Raw genomic sequence first — 25,908 nt, forward strand, 5'->3', positions numbered from 1 at the left:
CAAAGAGTCAGTTCTTTAAGATATCAGAATATATCTCAGGACCTATATGTTGGTGGTCAAATCTACAGTAGCACTGCAATGTTTCTTAGTTATTGAACATACCCGCTAAAGCTCAAAATCTCGTATAGCAGTATATGTACCAAGGCCATGCAAAGGGGACACGTGATCTTCTCTGACACCTTGTAGGGAGATCCCTCCCTTGTATGTAAGGGACACTTTTGTTGAGAGGAAAGAGACAATACTAATCTTACTTGTACACTCTTAACATCAGAAATCCAGATCTTGGCTTTGTGGGCCTGGGCATATACGAGGAAAAGAATATGCAGGAGGGGGGAACTGGGTTCTGACTCTTTTAGAATCTTTACATTGCTCATTCCATCCCTCTTTTTAGATTTATTGCTAAGAAGAGTCAGCTGAAATACTTCCCAGGAAAAAAAACATGCAGTTGTACAAACATGCCCTGTGATCCTTCACTTAACACATCCCACACACCTTTCAGAAAAATTCCATATACAAAGCAACAAGCAAACCCATTCCTTTCTTTTCAGTTCACCTTGACCATACTTTGAGCTGCTGATCAAGAAACCTCATACAACAGCTAAGGACCATATAAAAAAAAAAAGGGGGAGGGGGAGAAGGGGGCAGGGGGAGACAAAAAGTTCCCAAAACAAACCATTTTACTAACTATCCAACAGTCCACAAACAAGTGCTATAGCACTTTTATATGAAAGACCAAAGGAAAAAAAGCCCAAAAAAGAAAACCTCAAACCAGCTCACACAAGTTTGCAGAAGACAAACTAAGAACCATTTCCCAGATGTTCTTAGTCTTACATTCAAGCAACGTTAATTCATGGTTGCCTGCCACGACACAGAACTAATGAAAGTTTCTACTGCTACTGTTAAACATCACGGCCTCAAACAGAGGCATCGCAGTTCTGACACTAAGTATGCAATTTTTTCCCCATATCTTCAAAAGTAAATTGAGAAACCACTCACTGATCCCTGGCTATTATGTTTATGCACAAAAGCCATATAGGAGGAGCAGTACGCGCACGGAGTACATACAATGGCTTCCTGAAGTGAAGGAAACATTATAAAGAAGCAGACTCAGGAAGTGGCGAAATATTGAAAGTAGTCACCAGCTTCTCTGCACAGATAAGCATTAACCACCAAAATGCTACTTGTCCTTAAGAAAACAGGGGGGGAGGAAGGGGTGGGAAGAGGAGAAAAGGGAAAAAGCATATATAATAAAGATATATAAATAATAAAGAAGCAACCACAGTAGCCGCCATTTCCAAAGAGACCAAGAAACGGTGCTGCAGTTGGCAGATGCTTTGTGCCGAGGTTAAAACGAGGCCTGGGCCACCAAAAAAGAAAAAGTAAGAAGGCGAAACGCCGATCGTGTAACGCCGGCTAGAGTTTTCACAGGTCCAAACCCGCTCACCGGGCCCGAAGAGCCGACGTAACATCTTACTGCCACTCGGCACCAACGCGCCTCGAGCCTGCCTGGCGCGGGCCCGCTCGGGGCTCGCCCCGCGTTATCGGGCGCTCTCCGCCGTTACCCGCGTCGGGTGACGCCACGGGCACGGCGACAGCACCGAGCCACGCGCGCCCGAAGCGCCGCGAAGCACTCCAGCGTTGGCCCAGGCCTAACGCAACGGGGCCGCGCGTCCGACCCGGCCCGCGCGGCCCCGTCGCTGCTCGACGGCGAAACGGCGGCTGCCCGCGGCGGCGAAGGGCAGAGCCGGCAGCTTCCGCCGCTCGCCGCGCCTGACGGCCCCACGCTCCGCCGCGGCCGCCGACGGGCGCCAACCCCCGCGGGAGGAAAGGCGAGAGGAAGGGGAGCTGCGGCAGCCAGCCCGGCCGCCTCCCGTCACGGGAAGGGCCCGCCGGGCTCCCGCCGCTCCCCCCCCGCCACGGCGCCACAGGGCCGCCGCCCGCCCAGCGCCACGCAGAGGCGGGGCGAACCCCGCCCGGCCACCGCGGCGCGCTCACCGGCGCGGGTTGCGCAGCTGCACCGTCTCCATAGCGCGGCGGGCCGGCGGCGCGGGCGCTCAGCGCTCCATGACAGACCGGCCGCGCCGCTTCCGCCGGAAGCCGGAGGGGCGCGCCCGGCGCTCCGGCCCCGCCCGGCCCCGCCCCGGCCCGCCGGCTGCGCGGGGCGGGGCTGTGCGGAGGCCCCGCCCCCGAGGCGGGCGGCGCCTGCGCGGAGCGGCGGGGGCGGGCGGCGCCATGGAAGCGGCGGGCGGCGTGAGCAAGCTGCGCCGCGCCGGCAACGAGGAGTTCCGCCGCGGGCAGTACGGGCCGGCCGCCGCCCTCTACAGCCGGGCCCTGGCGCTGCTGGAGGCCGCAGGTACCGCGCGTCCCGGGGTGGGGATGGCGGGCAGGGGGCCGCCGCGCCGCAGCCCCCTCCCGCTTGTGTGCCGCCCGCAGGGGAGGCCGCCTCCGCCGCCGCCGCCGCGGAGAGGAGCGTGCTGCTCGCCAACCGCGCCGCCTGCCACCTCAAGGACGGCGCCTGCGGGCTCTGCGTGAGCGACTGCTCCCGGTAGGCGGCGGCGGCGGGGGTCGGGGAGGCCCTGGTGGGGGCGCTGAGGGGAGGGCAGTGAGGCGGGGGGTCGGGAGGCCTTCACGGGGGCAGGAGCGGAGGCTGGGGGGGGCGGGGAGGCCCTGGTGGGGGTGCTGAGGGCAGGCTGGGGGGGGGGTTGAAGAGGCCCTGGGGGGTGCTGAGGGCAGGCTGAGGGGGTGGGTCGGGGGGGCCCTGGGGGGGGGCGCTGAGGGCAGGCTGGGGGTTCAGGGAGGCCCTGGGGGGGTGCTGAGGGCAGGCTGAGGAGGGGGTTGAAGAGGCCCTGGGGGGTGCTGAGGGGAGGGCAGTGAGGCAGGGGGGATCGGGGAGGCCTTCAGGGGGTACTGAGGGGAGGCTGGGGGGGGGGTTGAGGAGGCCCTGGGGGGCGGTGAGGCCTTGGGGGCTGCAATGGGGCAGAGAGGGAAGCTGGAGGGGTTAGGGGGGCCCTGCTGCCCAGGGCCTGACTGCGTTCTCCTCCCTTACCCCTACCCCAAGTAAGGCCAGGGCCAGGGGCTAGGGGGAGCGGAGCAGGTGGCGGGGCTGCCCCATCTGTCCTCCCCTCGCTCACCCTCCGCAAGTAGCAGTGGCCATGTGGCCGTGTCCTGGCTTTCTGCTGTTGATCGGAGCAGTCCTCGGGACTTGCTAGCCCTTGAGCAAGAAAGGATAGGAAAAGATATGTTCCCCATTGAGAGGCGTCAACGGACCCTCTTCTCATAGGTAGCTTTAGTATTCATTGGTCTCTCTGTTTTCGTCCTGGTAGCACAAGTGAGCAGGGGCTGATTGTGTCTGCAGCACCTCTGCTGTAAATCTGGAGTGACTTGGTGAGTGCAGCCAAGTGCCAGACCTGGCTTGGAGTTTCATGGGAGTAGCACCAGGTGGCTCAGGTTGCCTGTTGTTTCCAATGACTCTTTCCAAAACAGATCTATAACAAGGAACTCGCATTAGAAAATGGCACTGTATAATTAACTGTATGACTTGCTCTTCAGAGAATACCAGGCCTGAGATAGGTTATGAGAAGGACAGCAGAACTTGGAACAGCTTATGCTGCTCATAATTTATAGTCTTGTGCTGAAAGCAGGAACTGGATATGGCTACCCTTGAGGATAAATGCCAGTATTTGCTAGTGATGAAGATGAGATTGCTGACTTAAAATCTTAACAGCTCTCTGGAGTTAATTTGAGGGAGATTCTTGTGCAGCCCTACCAGTGACTTCACTGGGGACGTGTAAGTCTTTATTCCTCAGAATGGATATGCATGTCTGTCTGTAATAAGCAGCTCGTAACAGCATGAACAACCTGGTCCTACAGAAGAGCAGCTATTAGCTGGTGTGGAGCAGGATAAACACCACTCATCTGTGATATGCAGGTTAAGTTTTTAAGAATAGCCCCCAAAGCAGACCTTCATTTATGATTGCTCTACAGGAGGAGGGAATTCGTTTTTTTTTTCCTCTGTCACCAGTAATTATATTAATGTTGGAAATGAGACAGGACAGAAAAAGTTCACTGCTTCAGGATCAGTTCCTGCAGTCCAGTATCATTTGAAATGAAAACAAAGATTCTGACACCTCACTGTTCTGTACTTGCAAGACTGGGCCTGTGAAAATGTGGTTCATAAGACAAGGTCTGTAGTTCCCGTGTGAGGATACCTGACTTTCCAAAGCTGCCTCTCTGAATGCAGTTTTTTGGGTGGCTCATAGGCCTGTTTTGCTTTCTCCCCTCTGGCACAGTGCCCTTGAACTGGTCCCTTTTGGAATCAAACCCCTCCTCAGGCGGGCAGCAGCTTACGAGGCTCTGGAGAGGTATCAGCTGGCCTATGTTGACTACAAGACTGTGCTACAGATCGACTGCTCCATACAGTCTGCACACGATGGTGTCAACAGGTAATGCCAAATACTATACTGTACGCTCTGGAAGAAGGCCTTGAGAATATAGCAGTTTAGTTCACTGCAAAACAGGGAGACTCACGGAAGCAGCTATGTCAGCAGCAAGCAGGGTCCTGAGCACCCTAATAAAATAACTGAAGCCTTTGATGCTTTGTGCAAAGTTCAGGCTTGGTCGTACTTCCTGCTTGTGGTGATAGGTGCTAATGTCCTTATTGTACTTAGTTCCTTTCAAGCTCCTGGGCCATTGTTTAGGGCTGGGAATGAATTCCCTCTAACTGTTTTGGCTTTTACCAATGCCTATTTAAACTGAACTATAAGCACCAGTATCCTATTCATCAGGCCTCCCTATGCAGGCAGGGCTGATGGGCTGTCATTTTCTTTTCCTGGAGCTGTCTGCTTCGCTCTGCTGTTTGTCTGAGAAATGACACAAAAGTCTCTCTTCTGCTCAACTGAGCTCTGACCGTCCCAGCCCTTATCCTAGGATATTTTTGGCCTCACTGAGGCAGAGAAGCTCCTTGTATTAATATCTCATTGACAAAAGATTAGTTTAGATGTATGCAAAGGGGTTAGTGGAGAGATGCAGTCCTCAATACATGAGGCAGGTTAAAAAGCTGGGCTTCCCCACTGGCCACTGCATGGCCCATTCTGCCAACAGACACAGTAATTGCCTAGCTGTCTCTTCCAGAATGACCAAAGTCCTGCTGGAGAAGGATGGTGTGAATTGGCGTGAGAAGCTCCCTCCGATCCCCGCAGTCCCCATTTCTGCCCAGACGAGATGGAATGTTCCTTCTGCAGGAGGCCCGACCACTCCTTGTGAAACTGCACCTCTGGGAAAACCAGGTGAGAGCGTGTTACTTGGGCTGTGCACACAGCCCTGGAGCACAGAGAGAGGTGATGAAGAACAAGGTAGCTGCCATACCTGCTTGGCATGTCTACAGCTGTGGTTGAGGCCTGGAGAAACCTGGACTTGTTTCCTGGTTCTGCCACAGCCTTTTTGGTTGATTCTGGATCCTTTGGTCTCTCTGTGCCTCAATTCTGGTATAGCGATATTTGCTTTCTGAGAGGCTGCTCAGCTCTTACCAGTTTTATAGTGTGTTGTGTTCTTTCACGTTGTTTCCAGACCAGACTGCTGCTGGCACTGAGAGAGCTCGAACTCTGAAGGAAGAAGGAAATGAACTTGTGAAGAAAGGAAACCATAAAAAAGCAATTGAGAAGTACAGTGAGAGTTTAAAGCTCAAAAAGGAATGTGCAACTTACACCAACAGGTATTACTTGGACAGTTCTTTGCCTAAGTACTTCTTGGCCCTTTATAAAAGCCATTGTGGTACTCCTGACAAAGCTGTCTGATGTCTGCTCCCAGACAAATGAATAAGAAAAACACATGTTCCTCCAAGTGCAGTCTTCCCTTTAGCTTTTATCAACATTCCTCTTTGATCAGATGCCATAAAAAATGCTGGGAGACGCTTAGCTTAGGGCTGCTGAGTTTTCCCTCCCCCCCCCCCCTTTAATGCATATCTGCCTGGACTTTGTTATTTTGAATAGTGTCTGTGCCCCAAAAACCACAAGGCGTGCAGTGCTGTGCTCAAACAGTCAAAGTACTTCTTCTGGCATACTTAAAGCAATTGCAGTAAGCAGAGCATATTCTGGGCTGGTACAGCTAGAAAATTGCATCCTTAAAGTGCAGGCTCTCAGTCACTCTAAAATATTCTTAAACTATTTTTTTGCAGACTGAAAGACTTTCCTTTTTCCCTTTTTAACTGCTTCTTGAGCTCAACATTTGCTTCAAAATTCCTGTAGTACATCATTTCTAGGATAAAGAACGTTTGGTTCCAGCTTTGTGCTGTGCCGGGGGGTGGTTAAGAGCTACCATATATCTTGCTGCAGTAGATGCTGCTTTTAACCCTAATTAAAAAAAAAAAAACAGCTGTTAGCTTTTGTGCTGACTGGGTAGGGATTATACATGAATCCTTAAGATGGGTCTGAGGCACTGTAATCAAAGCAGAGGTTATTGTAGGGTGCTGCTGTGAGCCAAAAGTTTTTAACTAGGTATCTCTGTTGCAGAGCTCTGTGTTACCTGACTCTGAAGCGATACAAGGAAGCCGTACAGGACTGCACAGAAGCCTTGAGATTAGAGCCTAATAACATTAAGGCATTCTACAGACGTGCTCAAGCACTTAAAGAACTGAAGGTAAGTCAGTTTTAGACTAGGAATAGAACGCTGTTCATACGTGGTAAAAGCAACATCTTACCCACAATTGTGGCCAGAGATGCCCTTTAGAACTTGTCTCTCTGCTAGACAACATTTGCCCTCAGGTAGCTGGAAGGCTGGATGTAGTGAGGGAGAATTTTTCTTCATGTCAGTACTTGCTGTTTGGGTCTCCAGAGTTTCTCAGCATCAGGTCCTGTTTCTTGAAGTGCTGGAAGCAGCTAGGTGTTGTGTTGAACTTGAATCTTGAAATGTCTGGTAAGAAATTCTTTAGGTAGCATTAGAAGACTGACTGCATTAGTGTTGCACTCGGAACTTGCCTCCGAGTGATGAAACTGCCTTCTCAGCCCTAATTTAAGCATGTTCTAGAACAGCTACATTGATGCCTGTGCTTAAGCAAATTATGAAGGGAGTCACAAGCCCAGTTGTGTTGCCTTTGCCTCTGTCACTAGATACTAGTGCTGCAGCAGCAGCCTTAGACTATATTGTCAATATCTAACACTTACCAATTATTTTGCTTTCAGGATTACAAGTCAAGTATTGCTGATATCAACAGCTTGCTGAAAATTGAACCAAAGAACACAGCTGCACTGAGGCTACTACAAGAGTTGAACAGAGCTTAGAGCAACCAAGCAACAAAGAAAGCTTTGTTTTCTACTGCAGAAGTAGTCTTCCCTTCTGATATTGTTACAGGGACCAATCTTAATGCAGGATCAGTACTGAAATCTATCTTCCTCTGCTGCTGAGATGTAACAGGTTCTGTGCCAGCACAATGAATGCAGACTGTGCATCCTGACATCACACTTGATTATTTCCGTCTAAGACTATTCAGAGTTTTAATGCTCCTCTCTGAGAGGCATTAAAAGGTTAACTTCCCTGGCTGAAGGGAATTCCTCCTGAAGTCAACTTGCCTGTAAAGATTGGCTTCAGGGTCCCTTTCCATGTTGGCTGGAATGTGGGTGAAGTGGCTATTCTCTTTTTGAAGAGCTACAAAGTTGTTAGTCCTTAGTCAGGTGACAGAGGGAAACGGGAGTTATAGTTTTCCTGAATTTGTGCTGCTTTCTATTACTTAAAGAAGATAGCTGGAGAACTGCTGCAGGAACGCTAACTGCAGTTGCCATAGCACTGCACCATGCTTAAAACAGAGTCTAGGTTACTTGCACAGTACCTAGCATGTTCCTTCTAGTTGATGCCTACAGGCCCTCGTCTGAGCTTCTGCTGCTTAGTGGGACTGGGCAGAAGTTTGCAGTAGCAGCTTGCCTTTATTTTTTTACTATCCTGCACACTTAAAAGACCCCAAAAAGTTAAACCTGCCTTGTTACACTGTATGCTTTCTTTGAGACTCTAGCTGCTTTGGGGTTTTTTCAGCTTTTTCAAAACTTGAGCTTGTCTGTGCCTTTTGGATCACTTGCTGCTGAGGGTGTTAAAGGAGGGAATGCAGAAACATCCCACCTAAGGCCTGGCTTATTACTTCCATGCATGTTTATACTGTTTGGGTTTTTCTCCTTATATGGTATTGATGGCACTGATTTAAAACAGTAGGTTAAGAGATATTTAGACTTATTCTAAGGACTGTTAAAACCAGTTTACATTAAAGTCACGTTTATTTTCACTCTACAGCTACATTTTGTACTGGATGGAACACTTCATACTGTTCTCACTTTGTCAGGATTCAGAGGAGTTTGAGACCACTGCTATATAGTGCCCCTCCTTGAAAGCCAGTTGTCAGACAGTGACAATAGGATCTCCAGCCATCTCTGAACCTTGCATGCTCTGCACAGATGGTGCTTTAACTAGTATAAAAGGGAAGTTCTTTAGCTCACAACTAAAGCTTCTGGACAACACAACCTGAACTGACTGCTTACAGTAAGACCTATAGGCTAGCTTCTGTCCCTCACATCATGGTTTGACTATCTGTATTTCCTACCTTACCACTTTTCCTAGCAGTCAATGTTCCTGGCAGCTACTCTCTTTAGAGAAGAGGCATCACTCCAGTGCCATTAAAATAATTCTTATTTTATATGAGTGTCACTTTACCCTGACACTAAGTAGCTTTTGGAGATCCCAGGGCTGTATTCCATCTTCTGTGATGTGCCAGGACCTGAAACACCACCTTCCAGAGGGACACAAATTGCTTCATTCATTCTACTCACACTTCTGTAAGCTCCATTAATCCTGCAACCAGCATTACCCCAAGATACTAACAAACTAAGTGTAAAGAATTTCAGGGTAGGGGAGAACAGGTCAGTAGTACACAGATAAGCAAAGATTGGTCTCAGCATACAGAAGGAAGATCGACTGCCTTCAATTAGTCAACAACAGGCCAGTTAAAGGCTAGCCTTTATCAGGGCTGCCGCTACCTACATTGTTTGGTTACAATTTGTGATGACATCTTTTCCCCCTTTAAGCATAGCAATGCTTTTTTCTGTCTCATCTCTAAACCTGTCCCCAGGGAAAAGTGATTGCATCTACCTGTTGGTATTAAGTACAGCAACAAGATGCAATACAAGCTTGGGGGGGGGGAGGGGGGGGAAGGTCACATCTTCCCTTCTGTTCCAGTAATAGCACTGCTGTCTGTGGAGGACACTTCCTACACGTAAAGGTATTGCTCTCCACAGGGACAGTTGTAGAGTGTTTACTGCAGCAGTGCACCTTCAGCTGTCCCTTCCAAATCCCCAGCAACTATTCCAAACTAGACACTCCAGGCTTACATTTGCATTGCTGCTCCTGCTTGGACTTGCTGACACCTCAGACTACCCTGAGGAGGAGTTAAAACAACAGAGCTACTCCAGAGCTTTCCAGTGCCCACTCTGTCTCACTCCATGGTGATCCAAGTGCTCACTTCACCTTTACTTATATAAGAGCCTGGTATCAGACATGTCCTTTCTTAGGCCGTTCCAGTGGCTGTGTCTTCCCCAGCCCCTGCTCTGTCATCCCTAGCCCTTGCTCTGAACTCCTTCTAGCTTTACAACAGTCTTCCTGAGCCAAGGCATCTAGCATTGTGGCACAGGTACATCCAGACTGGACTGTTACACCTGGCAGGTGAGAAAAATAACATAGCATTGCAGATCACCCTAGGAAGCAGCAGAATGACTTTGCCTGTACAATTATGTTCTAGCTCTTCTGATGCATTACTTACACCCAATTACACTTTTTTCCTCCAGAGACCAAGCATAGAAATTTCCAGGCAGTTAGTCTGGGAAAAACAAGATAGAGGACCTGGCTCCCAGTTAACTAGTTTGAGACCTTTGCAAGCAGATATCTAACCAACACATAGTCTGACTGAGGCATCCTTTACAAGGAAAGGAAATATTTTGTAAGGTCAGAGCAGGAGTTGGCAGAATGAAGACAAGAAAAAAGATGAATGAAGAACAGCCCCAGGAAAGTGTCCCAGTTGAGCAAACCATAAACACTCAAGAACAAACGTGTGCTTCTGTTAGAAGTGCTGGAAGGAAAACAAGAGGCAGGAGAGATGACTAAGTGAGTTGGAGTGAGGGTATGATACAGCACAGAAGGCAGAGCAAAAGAGACAGCAACACTGGTATACAAGTTGAAAGAAGGTAGGTTGTGCCATTAGAGATCCAAGTTAAAGGAAGCAGTTAAATAAGGTCAATACATATCAAGTGCCAGTGAACCTCTAGGGATTGAAATTCCTTTCCTAAATAGGAGGAGCATAGCACTGAGGCCAGGGTGATGACAGTGACAGGCTCTGGGAGAGGCCAAGAGAGCAAACAGTATTAATAGATCTTAGCTACCTCCTGTAATCAGAGAGCACCACAGTGGGATGTGATGCAGTTAAAGTTTGAGGCCCATCAGTGACTTCATGAAGTGACTAGTCAGGGAACGCTCATGGGAGAAACATCTGATTTACAGCTACCTCAGAATCAGACTCAAACCTGGTCTTGCACACCAGAGATCCCCCCTGCCCCCACACATGCGGTGTGGTGACCAGCAGATACTCAGTCTTGACACTCCTGCAGGCATAAAAGGTCTATTACCAAAGGAAAACCACACAAAGATGATGCCTTTTAAAAGGAAATTAAGAAAACCTGTTAGTTTGGTGACTTGTTCATTTAAACCTACATATCATTTCCTATCACCTAGCCAGCTCTCAGGGCTGGAGCCCAGCCACCATCACAGGCTTCAGACACCACCATGGCAGCAGCTTGACATAAGCCCCTCTCTCCACCTGCATGAAACAGAGACAAAGCATATGTCTCTTTGCAAAGGAAACTGAGCCATACACTTGAGGGGTGGAAGTATTAGTTCTTTATTAGTGTCAGCTACTGGAACAAATAAAACTACAGAACCCAATACATTCACTAAAAATGATGACTCATCAGCACTTGTCATTTCCTGGACAACTGAACCAGGCTGGGTTCCACATTGTATTTCACAGGCTGCTTTCAGTGGCAAGAGGAGAATTAACTTGGGAGTTCTTATACAGGCATAGTTCTTCTGCAGGGAGGGAGCAATTCTGCAAGGTTTATGACGCGCACGCAAAAAAATAGGACAGGGCATCAAAGACAAACCAGGGTAACAGTGCAGACATCATTCCGACAAACATGGTGAGGTTGCTGCTGTTTTGTCTTCAAAGGCAGTGTTCAAGGCTTTCTCAGTCCTTAAGTCTAAAGGAAACAAAAAACAAAAACCAAAAAAACCCCACCACTCATATGCAATTTTCAACTGTTAGAGTAACAGTCTAGCCCAGGCAGAAGTCAGCTCCACACTTGATTTGTGATCACAAGGAAACTGTGTGTTAAGCCAGGAACGCATTGTCTTTGAGGATGTGAGGGGCACGTGAGTTTTAATTGCTTGTCATTGATCAGGAGAGCTGACTTCTGCTGGAAGGATGGGTTCAATCCCACAGAGGGGCTCCAACCTTTACAGTGACACTGACTGACAAGACTCTGCAACAACATTGGGAAATCCCAGAAGAAATTGTGTCAGTCCTCACTAGACCTACAGAAAAGCAATATCCTTTCCTGTCTTCCTTCCTGGGTTCACAGCTTGTCTACATAGGAAAAGCATTCATGCAGAACTGTGTCTCTGCAGTACAATCATGGAAAATAAAAGGTGAATTAAATGGGTTAAGGAGAATATTGCAGACAAAAATACTTATATTGCTCTTCAAGGCTTAGTTGGTCTGGACAAGAAGCCCAGAATCAGCAACCACGCACCCCTGAGCGCACGGCACGCGCCAGCTCCCGTACGGCTCCTCGCACCTACCGGCGGGTCACTGCAGGAACGCTGCAGTGCTGCTCTTGTGGGATGTCTCAGTAGCCTGGTGCGCTTGGAGAACAGCGACAGCTTCCTCGATCTTACAAAACAGAGCACAAGTTGGGGGAAAAAAGTTTAGCTGCTCCAACATTACGGGTGCACTGCACAAGAAACGCAATATTGCAGGTTCCCCCTGTGGGCCACACACACACTCTTAGTGCCGAAGCTATTTGCCCACAATTGAAGTTTAAAGCAAAGCCAGGACTCCTGTAATCACCATGGGGAACCAACATCCAAGCCAAAGTCTACAGAGTTCTGCCTCTCTAAGCCAGGGCTACGACAAACATCTTTCGGAGCAGCTAAAACCAAAGCCTGCTGCTTCTACCAGGAGAAGAATCAGCCCACAGACCTTTTCTGTTTCCTCTCTAAGGAAACGCTAAGGCATTTCTCCTTTTTCTATAGGACTAGGAAGCAGCCAGAAAGAAATCAAATGCTGAATAGATGAAGCTGCCTGACACCACCCAGCAAAGCCCAGGCTCTTCTGAAGAGTGACAACGAAAGGGTAAAAGTGAATCCTGCCTCCAAGCAGCAACAAGAACGTGCAGTCAATTCCCAGTGAATGTTTTGACGGGAACCAGAAGCTAACTCTTCCCCAGGAAGAGGGAGGAAAGTGAAGAAGGGCTGCAGAGAGGCAGCATTCACCTGTCTTATTCCTCAGGAAGAAGAGCATCTCTATCTCAATCCAGGGAGCAACGCTCACCCCACCCTTCCCCTCTCAATTCCTACCCACCTCCCAACCACTCTCAAGAGCTAGGCCCAAATTTTCAGAGGGCTGCTCCAAGCATCTCCTTTTGCTGGAGAAGGGTGGGCACCCTTATGGCACCCTTGCATGTGGGGCCGTCAAGCGGGGTTCATTTTTGCTCTTCATCTCTTGCTTTAGAAAGAGCAAGCAGCTGTCCTTTTATGGACACGAACATCCTCAGCCCATCTTCTCTCCAAAAAAATCATTTTGTTTACTGCTCACAGCAGCATACGCTTTGTCCTTTGGGATGTGATTAGTTCAGGTGCCGAGTGCCTCCTACCTTGGAGCGCAGGGAATCCGGGGACTCCAGGAGAAGCAGCAACTCAGAGTTGTCTATCTCCAGCAGCATCCCAGTGATCTTGCCAGCCAGCGAGGCATGCATCGCGTGGATCAGAGGGTAGAGGCGCTCACCTGCTCCAGACACCAGCAAGGATGTCAGCAAGCGCTATGCAAGTGCTGTCCGGCAATCTCAAACCCAACGCAAGCCCTCCTGCCCTCCCAGCAGCGCTCCAGCTCTGCCCTTTCACCTTAAGGGGGACACAGATGGGGAAAACCACTGCTCACAAGCAAACTTACTCCAGCACATTGCAGCAGCACTCTCCAGGCAAAAAACTACCAGTCCCACTGACTCACCCCCTTGCAAGTGGGAGAGGTAGCCCTACTTACTGCTCAGGCTTATGAGAAAGCATTTATACTAGGAAGCTGGTGGGGAGGAGGAAAGGCAGCAGCTTGGAGTAGGCAAGGGCTGTGCAAGCTGCCCTCCTCCCGGCAATCCCAGCCTCTGGCACACGCGTTGCATCACTGCAGGGTTCCCTACCACATGCAGCTTTGCATGGGACCAAGATGCCCTGCTGTAGCATAGTACATGCCGCCTCCTTCCCCCCAAAACTACTCTGCTCCCAGGCCTCTCCTGGGCAGAGGGGGCTGGTGTTTCAGCTTGCCCAGTGCAGAGAGCATCTGCAGAGGTAGATGCTGCTGGGTGAAAGCAGACAGCAGCAGGCGTTTGTCGTGGGAGCAGAGCTTGCGCTGAGCTGGGGAACGGGACATCAGGCCACCCTCGAAGGGGGCAGAGCCGAGTGGCCAATGCAGCCTGTGCCTGCCTGCCAGGATGCACACGAGGGGGCCTGTTTTGGCAGGAGTGCTTTCTTCCTAGGCGGAGAAGAACTGGTTCATGACCTGCTCTATTTTTTTGCCTGGGCAAATGCCCAAGGCAGGCAGAGAGCAAGGAAACCTCCCTGCAGCAACAGGAACGCTCCAGCTCCCGCGCCGCAGACACCAGCTGCGCTGTCAGCAGCGAGGCAGCCACCACCCAGAGCCCAAGGGCTGCCGCAGAGGCCTCCGCCGGGCACAGGCAGCTGAGCTGACCCACACCTGCCTGACCGAGCTGTTCATCTGCTCCTGACAGCAGCAATGCAGCACGGCTCAGAGTTTCCAGAGAGTCTCCAACACTCTCACGTCACCAGGCAGCACCGGCAGGATAGAGCTCTGCCCCTGCTGTACAGCTTGGCAGGCGCTGTTCTCACTGCCAGGTGGCTAATACAGCTGGGGAGCTGTTTGGCTTTCTCCAGTCCTCCCTATCCAGCCTGGACCTTTTTTTTTTTTTTTTTTTTTAAAAGCAGTACAATATCAGAGCAGTCCTATGAAGGCTTACAGCTTCTCTTAGCAGCTCAGTTTTCCCTGGTACATGCAAGTCTACATATCCCACAGGCCTGGCACGCACAGCGCTGCACTTGGGCAGCTGGAGCTGCCCCAGGGCCCCCTCCAGCAGAGCAGCAGCAGCACCCACCTATCATTTGCTTCTGCTCCTGAGGAGGGGCTGCTGCAAGCATGGATGCTGTCAGTGGCTCCTGCCCCTGAATATGCACAGCAGGCTCTCCGACCTGGATAAAAACCACAAAGAACAGCAGTCAGAAAGGCTGGGAACAGTCTGCAAGCTAGCTGGCATGCGCTGGGGTTACTGCGTGACAAGGGCTGCAGAGAGCCGTTGCAGAAAGCCAGACGGCAGGCAGGACAGAGCTGCTGCGTTACCCTAGCATCTAGCTCTCTGCAGGAACAGCGCTGGGCCCCAAATGCAATGGGGCGTTTCACCTCTCAGAGCTGCTGATGCAGGCCCTGTTGCTGTCTTTTTGTATCCAAACTCCAGCTTTCAGGAAAACCTGAGCCAAACATCAGTTACACAGCTGCAGGACCTGGATGCTTCAGCCCAGCTACGCAGGCAGCCCCCGGGGAAAGTCCCCGTGGCACCGATGATGAACAGAGCCACGGGGCTCCCTAGGGCTGGGGCGGAGGTCGAAATCTATCCCGCTCACCCGAGCGGGGCCAGCCACACCTGGCGATCGCCGCACCGAAGGCGAAGCCTGCGAAGCCGTTACCTGCTGAGCCGACGCGGACGCCACGCTCCCCATCGGCTGGACGTTCCTCACGGCCGAGGAGTACTTGTAGTGCTGCGCGCCCCGCGGCAGGGTGGGCGAGGAGGGTACTCGAGCACTGACTGTCTGGGTCCCTATGTTGGCTGCAACGGAGAGGGGAACGCTTGTAAGGAAGGGCCAGTTAAATACACATCTGCGCCAAGACTTAACACGCCAAAGCCACGAGGGCAACGCGCTCAGCGAGATGGCCTAAAGCTCCCCTCTCGGGCCCACAGCAGCCCACAAGCTGCTCCATCAGGGCAAGCAGGACACTGTCCTGCCCGCTGGACCCTGGCGTTGCTTGGCTTTGAGTAGAGGGAGAGCTGGCGGAGACACCTACGCCTTGTCATCTCGCCTAGAGAAACATCCATCTACTTAAGAAGCCAAAGGACAGGCCAGTGCCCCACGGAGGACTGAGATGCAACAGCCAAACAAATGCTCCTGTTCTCCCTGCCACCAGCCCAGGCTTGCTTCCCTTTTGCGGGGAGGTGAAGTCAGAGGAAAAAAAGAAAAAAAAAAAACGGGAAAAAAAGGAGAAAAGGAACAACTGAGGACATCAACAGGCAACGTTCAATTTAACACAGCAATAAAACCACCCAGCTCCCAAGGAGAGCAGCAGCAGCGCAGTCTGTAACCAGACAATGCCCAAGTCATCGGGGAAAACCCCGGCACCCTCCCTCCAGCAGCCCCTCGGCTGTGGGGACCTGGCAGAACACCCTCTCTGGTGCCCACCCTGCTTGCTTCAATAAAAGGCTTGATGCCAAAAAGAAAAGTTGGGCTAAATTGCACAAAGATGGAACAGCTGTAAGGTTCTTCCCCCCCTCCCCCCAAAAAGATGGTCCCACCTTTCGGGGGACCTCAGGCTTTTACCTGCTCACCATGCATGCAGCCTCTACCTCGCACTACTTATGCCTCCCCTCAAATCCTGCCTGCAGAGGAGACAGGAAGAGCAGCAACCTACTTGCACACATCCTCTGATCTGGGCCTACGGGGCTCAGTAAGCCTCCTCATCACTCAAGCTAACACAAACAGCAGAAAAGTAACAGGGTAGAAAGGGGAAAAGCACAGCCGTGTCCTGCTGGCAGGATGGACGGGACATTCCTAGTTTGGCACTTTGGTCACACAGGGACAGCTGCACCAGAGCAAGGCACTGGGGAGACGTCAGCAAGATCTGCTTTTCAGACCATAGCCCCAAACACCTAACATGAACATGCTTTATTGGAGTCGCACAACCTTGGCAGCTGTTCAGCCAGAGCAAATAAGAGCCTTCACTTTAGTCCAGGAGGTCTTTCCACAGGTTGTTTCTCTCAGCCTTAGTCTGAACACCATCTAGACCACCATAGCTACACCATCATCTTTAATGAATGCACTCAAGGAGCAGCATCAAACAAGACCAGTTGGCATATCACAGACCTGTTCCATTACCTGCAAGACCACAACCTTCCCCCAAAGTTGCACACATTTACTACAGACTCTGCTCCAGTCCCACGACACAGGGCACCATCTGGACTCCTTCATGAACGATCACATAAACTGATCCATCTTCGGAGGCGGACACGAGCTTGCAGCAAACACCCTTGCCAACGCGTATCCACTACGGCCAAGTCCAAGCCAGGTCCTTCTTCCACTCACCCACTCTCTGGGCCTGGGGGGGCACGCGAGGCACTTGGGTGGATGCCTGTCTCATGGTGCTGATGTTGGACAGCAGGCGCCGGGGCGGTGCGGCAGCCCTCAGGATCGGGGTAGCTGCAGGATACGCTGCTGTAGAGAGCGAGCACAGTTAACAAAGCTCCCTAGTGGCAGAGGCACGGGAAAAAACACGCTGGGAGGCACCTACTGGCTGGGGAAATTGTGGGACTGCCCTGTCTCCGGGGTCAACCCAAACTGCTCTTCCCCGCCGTGCCTGTCACCAGCGACCATGCACCAAGACACCTGACAGCTCTCCAGGCAACAGTTTCCCACAGCTACATGTTTTTGTGCCATTTATAGAGAGACCTCAATCCCTAAACTAGCCCAACACCAGAGAACCAGAGAGAAACCAGACTGGAAGCAGCTCTGCTCTACACACACCTAGAGCCCACAGGGAGAGACAGACTCACTCACAGGGAGGCCTGGAGGGCTGTGCACTCCAACGAGTGGCAGGACGGACAGGGACAACTGGGCTGGGACTGTAGAAAGTAGCCCTGGTTTGTGGCTATGAAAGAAGAACGTGTTATCCAAGGTGCCTTGTGAGCAGAGGCAAGTCAGACCCAACGCAGAGCGTCTCAGCAGCCACCACAGATGGACAGCACGGTCAAGACCATGCTCCACAGCATGCTGCAGTATTTTAAAGACCCACTTCCAGTCCTGCTGCCTGGACTCCTTCCAGCAATTCCATTTATCTCCTCCCTGTGTGCTTTCGTACCTCTATAACCCTTCTCGCTCCTCCAATTTCATTAGGATACTCTTTCCCCACGCTCCTGCCTTTCTACCACATTTCTCTGCACCCTCCTATGATAAGCAGGCAACAGACTACTAAATGCCCAGACCATTGCTCAGATCACCCACAAACCACAAGCCTTTCTGGAAATCTGGAAATCTTACTCTGAAGCCTGGGACTGTACCAAGCCAACAGGCACTCCAGGCCTGTGCAAAATGGAATATGCTCCTTGGCCCAAGAAGAGCCTGTGCAGCACAGTGCACACCAGAAGCCATCAGTTAATCAAGGAGGCCAGGTGAGATGAGGACATTGGACCTACATCTCCATCAGGAGACCAGGATAGTTCTAATGAGAAGTGGTTATACTTCAGAGCAGCGTGCTGCAGGTCAGGGTGAAACACCAACGGGAAAGACCAGCTGAGCTCAGACAGGTTGGAGCCACCTTTGTCTTCTCAGCACATTCTTCTGTTCAGGTACTCTGTTCTGCCAAAACTCACTGCCTCCAGCCCTTGGCAAATTTGGGTCCCCATGCTGAGGCTGCCATTCAGAAACGCAAGCAGGGACTCACCTGAGGGATGGGGGGTAGGAAGTACCCCGCTGGAGGCTGGAAGGAGCCAAGGAGAGGGCCAGGCAGGGCCCTCATGGTGGCTAATCTCTGCATATACTGGTTGGTGAGAATTGCTTTCCGCTCTTCTTTTCTTTGTGCAAGTGCAACGTAGAGAGGCTTAGTGCTAACGATCCGTCCATTCATTTCTGTCACGGCCTTGGTAGCCTCTTCTGGGGAGGAAAAACATACAAACCCAAACCCTTTGCTGTGTCCACCCTCTGTCATCACCTAAAATTGGATTAGAACAACACAGCTAAGTGCACAGATCACCACACACCACCCGCGAAGCACGGCGCAGTCAGGGGGACACGCGGCCTCTAGCACGAGAGGGGACCAGCCTCTCCCGTGCCAGGCTGGCAGTGGCATCTCCGAGCTGGGGCACAAGCAACAGGCACCCAACTGCATCTGCCACAACCAGGACGAGACAGCTCGACACGGAGCTGTCGTGGGGCTCAGCTCCTAGCTCGGCTGCGTGAGGCTGGCAGGGGCTATGCCCACTGCGGCTTGCAGAAACTTCTGCAGGGCAAGGGGAGAGTTTGCTCAGATGGAACACATTCATTTGCTAAAACAAAGATGCTGGGGCCTGGGCCAGCCTGAGATCTGCAACCCGTGATCTTTCACAGGCTGTGCCAAAGCCCTGTCAGACCCCCAGGCCAGCAATGCTCTAGCACCTAATGCCTTTGGAAGAAGGGTTATGGGTCAATGCAGCACCATGTCCTGCTTGAGGGCCAAACATAGCATGCGTTTCTCATAGTTGACAGGTACTTGACCTTAAAGCCAAATTATTCCTCTGCACCCACACGCACAGCCTTCTAGAAAAGCACTTTGGCAGCAAGACTGACACTTTTGCATTTTCCCAGAAACCAAAACGCCAGTCCGTCAGTCAGGAAAACTCTGCTCTCCCTAGATCAAGCTGGCTTTTGAATCATTTCTATTTGTACAAATGTCACCTTGCTCCTGAACTACATGAGAAGCTGTGCAGTATTCAGAACGACTTGACTTTAAGGTCCCATATCCTGTAATTCTTCAGGCCTAGGTTAACTCAGTAACATTACGAAGGCTCTTTGAATTAATAAACTTCAAAGCAGAGTTGGATACAAGCGACACATGATCCTTCATACTTGGCTTGAGGTACAAACCATCAGTGGGGAATTATAACTCAGCAGGATGATAATTCCTTTTTAAAGGGCGTTGTGAAGGGCTGAGCACAACGGCTAGCGCATCCCCAGGAGCCCTAGTGACAGCCCAGCGCTCTCACCTTTGCGCTGGTGATAGTGCCGTACGGAGAAAACTCCTTCCTCAGCCTCTCATCATCTATTCCGTCATCCAGGTTCTTCACATACAAGTTGACCCCCTGCAAACAGGCAGAAAAGCAGCTTGGGTTACCCCCAGAAGTACAGCAGGCTCCCAAAGTTTACAGTAGTTTTTGAAGCTGATGCAGGTACTATCAGCAGCTTAGCCTAAGGGTGGGACAACCCACAAATACACCCTCTCCGGAGTCACAGGGAAGTCACTCACTTGCAGAAGAGGAGCCAAGACTGCACCCATGCTTTGCTCATCAGTGAGATGCTCTGAATGAATGGGGTTCAGACTGTTGCAATAAAATTGATCCAGAACCTCTGGAAGCCTCCTAATTTCTAAAGGAATACTTTAATTCCTGGAAAAAAGACTACCTCTTTGTTTGTCTGCCAACATCATCCTGCGTTTAGAGGTCTCTTCCCAGTACTGCTTCCCTATAGCCCGACTAGTCTGTTTTATTGCATAAGTGACCCAGCACACAGATCTGGGCAGGACAGCCCGAAACTGTCTCAAAGCTGAAGATATTTGCCAAGGCCCAGTAGATGTCCTTAGTGGGAACCTGCAGGGCAAAGCAGCTCTGCTCTCCTCCCCTTACCTGGTACCTGCTCACTCTCTCCTGCTTGATCTGCTCGAACTTCCGTTTCAGCTCGCTCTGGCGCTCCAGACGCTTCTGGGCTCGGCCCACATACACCAACCGCCCGTTGATCTCCTTCCCGTTCATGTCAGCCACGGCCTGCCAGTGGAGGGAACAGCTCTGAGCACAGCGGGAAGCCGCCATACCCAGCCCTCCTCTTCAACCACCACCGCAACCTGGCCCCACCGCAACTTTACTCTTGTGGAGCAGCAACTCCTCCCACTGCGAGGACTTGCCCAGGCAGGGTCTGCCCATCCAGACACCCTTGCCAATACTGATAACCAGACAAGCAAGAAGCCAGTCAACTTTCCACCCTAGGACACCAGTAGGCAGTGGCATCCTAGCAGGTGACAAGCTCAGGGCACTGCTCTGCCGAGACAGCACAGACAGCAGAGGAGCTGCTGATTGACTCTCCATAGCAAGGAATCTCTTGCCTTCTGGGCTTCCTCATGCTTCTCAAAGTTGACAAATCCAAAGCCCTTTGAGCGGCCAGTGTTGTCCATCATGACTTTAACACTTAGTGTCTTTCCTACAACAGAAAGAAAATATCCAGACTGAAGAAGGGCACCCCCCCTCCCCCCCCCACCGAGGGGACGCGGCAGGCGCACAGAGCCCATGATGGAGCCACAAGCAGAGCCATCACGAGAAGCCAGGCCAGCAAGGAGAGAGGAGGGCTGTGGCAGCGCAGAAGAGCGGGATAACTGGCTGGATAAGCCACTCTGATGTGGAAGAGGGAGGCTGCATGTTGCAGTGGAGATAACCCCTCATCAGCAGGACAAGGGCAGCATTTGGGAGGTACAGGGGCTGGCAGGGCAGCCAGGCCCCAAAAGGGGTTGTGGGGTCAAGTGAGGGGCAGACAACACATCTGTTGCTTAGAAACCCTCTTGCAGGAGGCACCAAAATGAAAGGTCCATGCTCTGTTTTTAATGCTAGAAGCCTGTGTAATACTGACCACACGTTGGCATTTCAGTTTCTTTGGCCAACAAACCAACCCAGATACTCTCATGTCCTTAACACGTGAACATGTAACTTGTGAGTACCTTCACATGCACCCAATGCATCTGAGCTAGCGCCAGTCAAGCGAGGACAGCATGGTTTGTGCATTGGCACAGCTCTAAACCCTTTCCTAAGGGACATCCCCCATTAGGGGACTGAACTGAAAAAGCAACTTTTGCTTTAAATTCGGACTCAGCAGCTCTTATTCCTAGGGCTCCTCTAACCAGACTGTATGCTGGTTTCAAGCACATTTCAAGAAACTTTTCTTACCCAAGAATGTAAGAACTTGTTTAGGGATGGCACCCAGTACAAGCTATCCTCCACCGCAGCAGGAAAGGGCACGTAGCATCCTGACAATGTAAGTACCTGTAGTCCTTTGGCTATGTGGTGGTTAAGTAAATCAGATCACAAAAACCAAGAGAAGGGGCCCTTTATTCAATCAAGCACTCTCCCTTGTCCTTCTTTGCAGCTGCCCCAACTCCAGTTTGCCAGACATTAGGATGTTTTGCTCCAGCAACTGTACTCACCAAACTTGGAGAATATCTCCCGCAGTCTGTCATCATCCATGTCATCCCCAAAGTTTTTGATGTAGACATTGGTGAATTCCATTGCCCTAGCCCCAAACTCCGCCTCACGCTCTTTGCGGGATTTAAAATGGCCAACAAATCTGCAGAAAGCAAGCAAAGGAACATGAAACCCTTCATAGTCTCTGCAGAGACAGGACAGACACAGGGCATCTGTCTCAGTACAGGCCAGGAGAGACCCCGCCACTGTTGGCAGTGGTTTGGTCATTGGTAATTCACCATGTCTTTTGTATCCAGCACCTCCAGCAGGTCTCGCCTGGGCGTCCTCCCCTACACTGACGCCACTTGGCACTACTGAAACAGGGAGAGTGCTAATAAAGGGAGTAGCCCACTCCAGAAGCAGCTGGAGGCTCTCCCTCCAGGAGACCCCAAAGGGCCCAAAGAAATGCCACCACGCACCAGGTCTCTTCTTCCAAGGTATCTCCAGGTCCCTTGGACAGCTGCTTGCCCTGGTGGAGGAGGAGACTTATAGAAGCAGCCCATGAAATCAAAGATGATGTAATGTAGGCAGAGGGCCAAAGAACACTGAAACCTCTTCCTACCCCAGACTATCTGACCTCGATAGCTGAGAATTAAGACCAGTGCTGCTTTGTGGGCATTTATTATGCTGCCTCGGCAATAAAACACAGCCCCAGGTTGGAGTCCTTCCCCTTGGTGGAAGGGCTCCAAACCGCTATGCGCTCACATCAACATTAACTATGAATGACTTGGTGCTCAGGAGCTGAAGCAGCTCAATGGGGAAGAGCGAAAAAGGGGAAGCAAAGAGATGGGAAGCAGAAAGAAGCAGGAGGCAGAAACAGCAGCAGCCTTTGCAGGGCACACGTTCGCTCCCTGAGCATGTGCCTAGCAACCAGACCCAGCAAGGAGATCAGCGCCAAGGGCAGACCCATGGAGACACTCCTCCTCCACTTACACCTTCCGGTCATTGAGCAGCATCCCATTCATGGTCTCAATGGCTCGAGTTGCTGCCTCGTGGGTCTCAAAGTGAACAAAGCCGTAACCACGGGATCCATTTTCATCACAAACCACCTACAAAAGCAGAGCAAGGAGAGTGAGGGGGGGGCAGGGAAGAGACACACACGCTGGCTTTGCCCACGTTGGGCATGAGCAAGTTCCAGGAAAATCCACCCTCCTCTTCAAGAGGCGGTCAGCCTCCCTGACATCTCACCAAAGCCCAGAAGCCCTCCTGGGACACATGCGCTCAGCTTCCAGCAGCAGGAGCGTTTTATATTGTACCTAAGAGCTTCTGGCTAGCTGAGGCCCAAGCGCCATCGACACACAGAGCTCAGAAGGACACATAGCCTTCTTGTACAAGGACCAGGAAAAAAACCAAAGCCACCCTTTCCCATGTAAAATACAGATACTTTTGGCTTCTCTTCAGGCAGAGGGTGGGAATTTAAAGGAAGTGAAACAAGAACACATAAATTTCAAATGGTTGGAAGATGCTGCCAAGAATATTTAGAAAAGTCCTGTAGGGAAATCTTGGGGTTTTTTTGCAGTATGCACACTCCCCCACACACCTACCTTGCAAGACAGGATATTTCCGAAAGCCGAGAACGTATCGTACAAGGCTTTGTTATCAATGGAGTCATCCAGGTTCTTGATGAAGACGTTTCCCACCCCCGACTTCCTGAGCCCGGGGTCTCGCTGGGACCACATGATTCGAATGGGCCGGCCTTTGATCACTTCAAAATTCATGGTGTCCAGGGCTCGCTCAGCTGGCAGAAACATGCATGTTTGATAGCAAGAAAGTAAACATAAGGGGAGAGGGGAACACAGTACAGACACATCCCTGTCCACATCTTGCAGCAGCTGAGACAGACGTGAGAATCAGGGATCCTGCTGGGCAGAAGTTTAACTTAAACCAGAGAGGCAATTTGACAAACTTAGCACTGCCCGTTCCAGAAACACTGGCAGCGGTGCCGGGCAGGGGGTCGGCTCTCATCACCTCCACACCACCAGCCACACCACCTCTTTTCATTCTCAGCTTTTCCGGTAATAATGGACAAAGCACATCAGACTCCCGCAGCCTCATTTATTTCACTGCAATTTCAAGTTTGGCAGCTGCCCAAGACGTCGGTGCTTTACAAAGTAATGGATTTTGGTCTCCAGGGCAACTAGCCTACCACCTTCCCACTACTGCTATCTCACTCTAAAATGCAACAGCTTTTGAGTTTTTTGCCGTTCACTTCAGCATCGCTGCAGTTACTTGCGAGAACGGTCCTTGCCGCTAGGAGTGGTGTTGAGAAGAGGGGTCTCACCTCTCCACGGCTGTGAGACGGCACACTAGCAGGCTGCCCAGGGAAGGGCAGAAGTGCTAGCAGCCATTGGGATCAGCATCCAGGTCAACCACCACATCCTCCTTTTTCCACAATCCGTCCTTCCCTCTCTCGCATCACCCCAAACCCCCAGTTGTAAAGGAGTATCACCATCAGGTTTGCATTACACAGAGCGTACCATCTGCAGGCTGCTGGAAGTTTATGTAGGCGTAGCCCAGTGACCGGCGTGTGGCGACATCCCGACAGACGCGGATGGACATTATTGGCCCAGCAGGCGAGAACTTCTCATAGAGCATGGCCTCGGTCACGTCTGGGTGGAGGTCTCCCACGTAGAGAGAGGCTAACGGATATCCAGGGCCACTAGCATTCATGGTCGACCACAAAGCTTAACTGCGAAGGAAGACAGACCCAGTTACTCAGGAGCAGTGACAGCAGCCTCCTGTGTGAGCAGAGCAGGGGTTTTGTATCGCTTGCAGCAACCACGGACCGCTGGAGCTGATCCCTGCCTGCTGGCCAAGCCAGAGTTGGTCCCACCGCAGCAACGGGAACCATGCATTTTCCACCAAAGTTACAACCAAGAACGTCCCAAGGACACTGCAGTTCAAGTTTTTCAGGGACATTTCAATATCAGTACAAAAGCCACGCTGGAATGATTTGCCCGAGTCACAAACCCCGACACCTGGGGACTGACAGAGATGCAACATGTGCTCTGCACGCACCAACTCCTTTCTTTCAACACCCAAGCACTGACTGAGAGAAATAAGTGGAGTTTCAATCCTTCAGAAGTAAATAGCCCTTCCCCACTGCACGCTTCCATTTTAATCCCTTCTAGACCATTTCCTCCAGCCTGGTCTCCAGGCAGAGCAAATCCAAGGAACATGGACCTGCTTTGATTCAGTGGAGGTTCCCTAAAAGGGAAACCAACTTTCCCAGAGCAACCCTAGCACCTGCATCGCTGCTGTTCCTCGCACTGCTGCGGCCACCAGCCCCAGCACTCGCTCCCTGCAGCCATCCCGGTGGAGAACGAGGCAAACGGCCCCCATCTTTACTCAGGACCTCCCAGGGACCACGTCCTGACTTGACCACATCTCAGCTTGCTGAGAAGGACCCAAAAGCTCAAAGAGTGGCATTCAGTCTCTTGCTATCGTTAATCGGGTATAAAACCCTGCATGAAGATGCCAGTCGCTGCTTGGGATCTGCTAAGGTACTGTTTGGAAGAGAGAAGTGCAGTCCCTACCCCCAGACGTTTACGAGCCAAACTTCGGAGCTCTTGCCTTAAAGCTCCCAAGGCAGTTGTTAAGATGTCCTATGAACGCTCAAAATAAACGGGCGAGCACAGCGGCGGCGAAGGGCTCAGCGGGGGCGGAGGGGGCCGCGGCAGCGCTGCGCTGGCCGCGCCCCAGCCCCAGGCCCAGCCGCGCCGCCCGGCGGCAGCGGAACAACCGCGGGCCCCGAGAGCGAACGCAGCGCTTCCCCCGCGGAGACAGCGAGCAAGGGAAGGGGATTAAGGAAGGAGAAGGGGAAAAGGCAGAGCGGGGAGGACCGAGCACAAACCCGCCCCGGCACCGAGACGCGGGGCTGGCACGCAGGCGGCCGGCCGCCCGGGCGAGAGCCGGGGAAGCAGCGGCGGCTGCAGCAGGGCGGCGGAGCAGCGCGGGCAGCAGCCGAGCCGCTCCCGCTCCGCGCACGGAGAGCGGCCGGCAGCCGCCGGGGGCGGCGCGGGTGCCGCTCCGGCCCGGCGGAGGCAGAAGCGGCCTCGGCGCGGCGGGAGCCCAGGGCCCGGCAGCGATCCCGGAGCTCGGCCCGGTCCCCGGCCCCGCACTCACGCCCAGCGCTCCGGCGGCGGCTCCGCTGGCTGCGCCGCTCCCGCCTGCCGGCGCCGCCGCCTCTTGCCGCGCCGGGCCGGGGCGGGGCGGGGCGGGCCGCGACCCCCCCCCCCGCCCCCCGCGGGGCTCCGCGCAGCCGCCGCGCCGGGGCGGAGCCGCACAGCCCCCGCCCGCCCGGCTCCCC

At 52.1% G+C, this 25,908-nt stretch overlaps 3 protein-coding genes across 4 annotated transcripts in view; 1 reads left to right on the forward strand and 2 right to left on the reverse strand.

Moving 5' to 3' along the window:
* STK4 (serine/threonine kinase 4) overlaps positions 1–2,142 on the reverse strand; it is a 48,225-nt gene extending 46,083 nt beyond the window's left edge. The window contains exon 1 of one of the 2 annotated variants that reach the window (XM_068912116.1): positions 1,996–2,142. In XM_068912116.1, the coding sequence (XP_068768217.1) occupies positions 1,996–2,027 (32 nt within the window). In that variant the 5' untranslated portion in view covers positions 2,028–2,142. The remainder of the gene's footprint in view (positions 1–1,995) is intronic. The other variant, XM_068912115.1, reaches the window with a different exon arrangement.
* Positions 2,143–2,188: 46 nt separating this feature from the next.
* TOMM34 (translocase of outer mitochondrial membrane 34) lies at positions 2,189–8,268 on the forward strand. The gene is made up of 7 exons (XM_068912087.1): positions 2,189–2,353; positions 2,434–2,545; positions 4,290–4,442; positions 5,131–5,285; positions 5,566–5,710; positions 6,507–6,633; positions 7,176–8,268. The coding sequence occupies exons 1-7, from the start codon at positions 2,233–2,235 to the stop codon at positions 7,272–7,274; spliced, it is 912 nt and encodes a 303-aa protein (XP_068768188.1). The 5' UTR covers positions 2,189–2,232; the 3' UTR covers positions 7,275–8,268.
* A 2,631-nt stretch (positions 8,269–10,899) lies between these two features.
* Positions 10,900–25,807, reverse strand: PABPC1L (poly(A) binding protein cytoplasmic 1 like). Its single transcript, XM_068912088.1, has 16 exons — positions 25,725–25,807; positions 24,077–24,288; positions 23,144–23,337; positions 22,533–22,648; positions 21,563–21,702; positions 20,474–20,568; positions 20,001–20,138; positions 19,365–19,460; positions 18,068–18,334; positions 17,185–17,275; positions 16,714–16,839; positions 15,046–15,185; positions 14,460–14,553; positions 12,954–13,084; positions 11,881–11,971; positions 10,900–11,279 (listed from the first exon to the last, which is right to left on the reverse strand). The coding sequence occupies exons 2-15, from the start codon at positions 24,267–24,269 to the stop codon at positions 11,888–11,890; spliced, it is 1,905 nt and encodes a 634-aa protein (XP_068768189.1). The 5' UTR covers positions 24,270–24,288; positions 25,725–25,807; the 3' UTR covers positions 10,900–11,279; positions 11,881–11,887.
* Between the last annotated feature and the right edge of the window lie 101 nt (positions 25,808–25,908).

The sequence above is a fragment of the Struthio camelus genome, chromosome 18 (genome assembly GCF_040807025.1).
Source record: "Struthio camelus isolate bStrCam1 chromosome 18, bStrCam1.hap1, whole genome shotgun sequence".
Taxonomy (NCBI): Eukaryota; Metazoa; Chordata; class Aves; order Struthioniformes; family Struthionidae; genus Struthio; species Struthio camelus.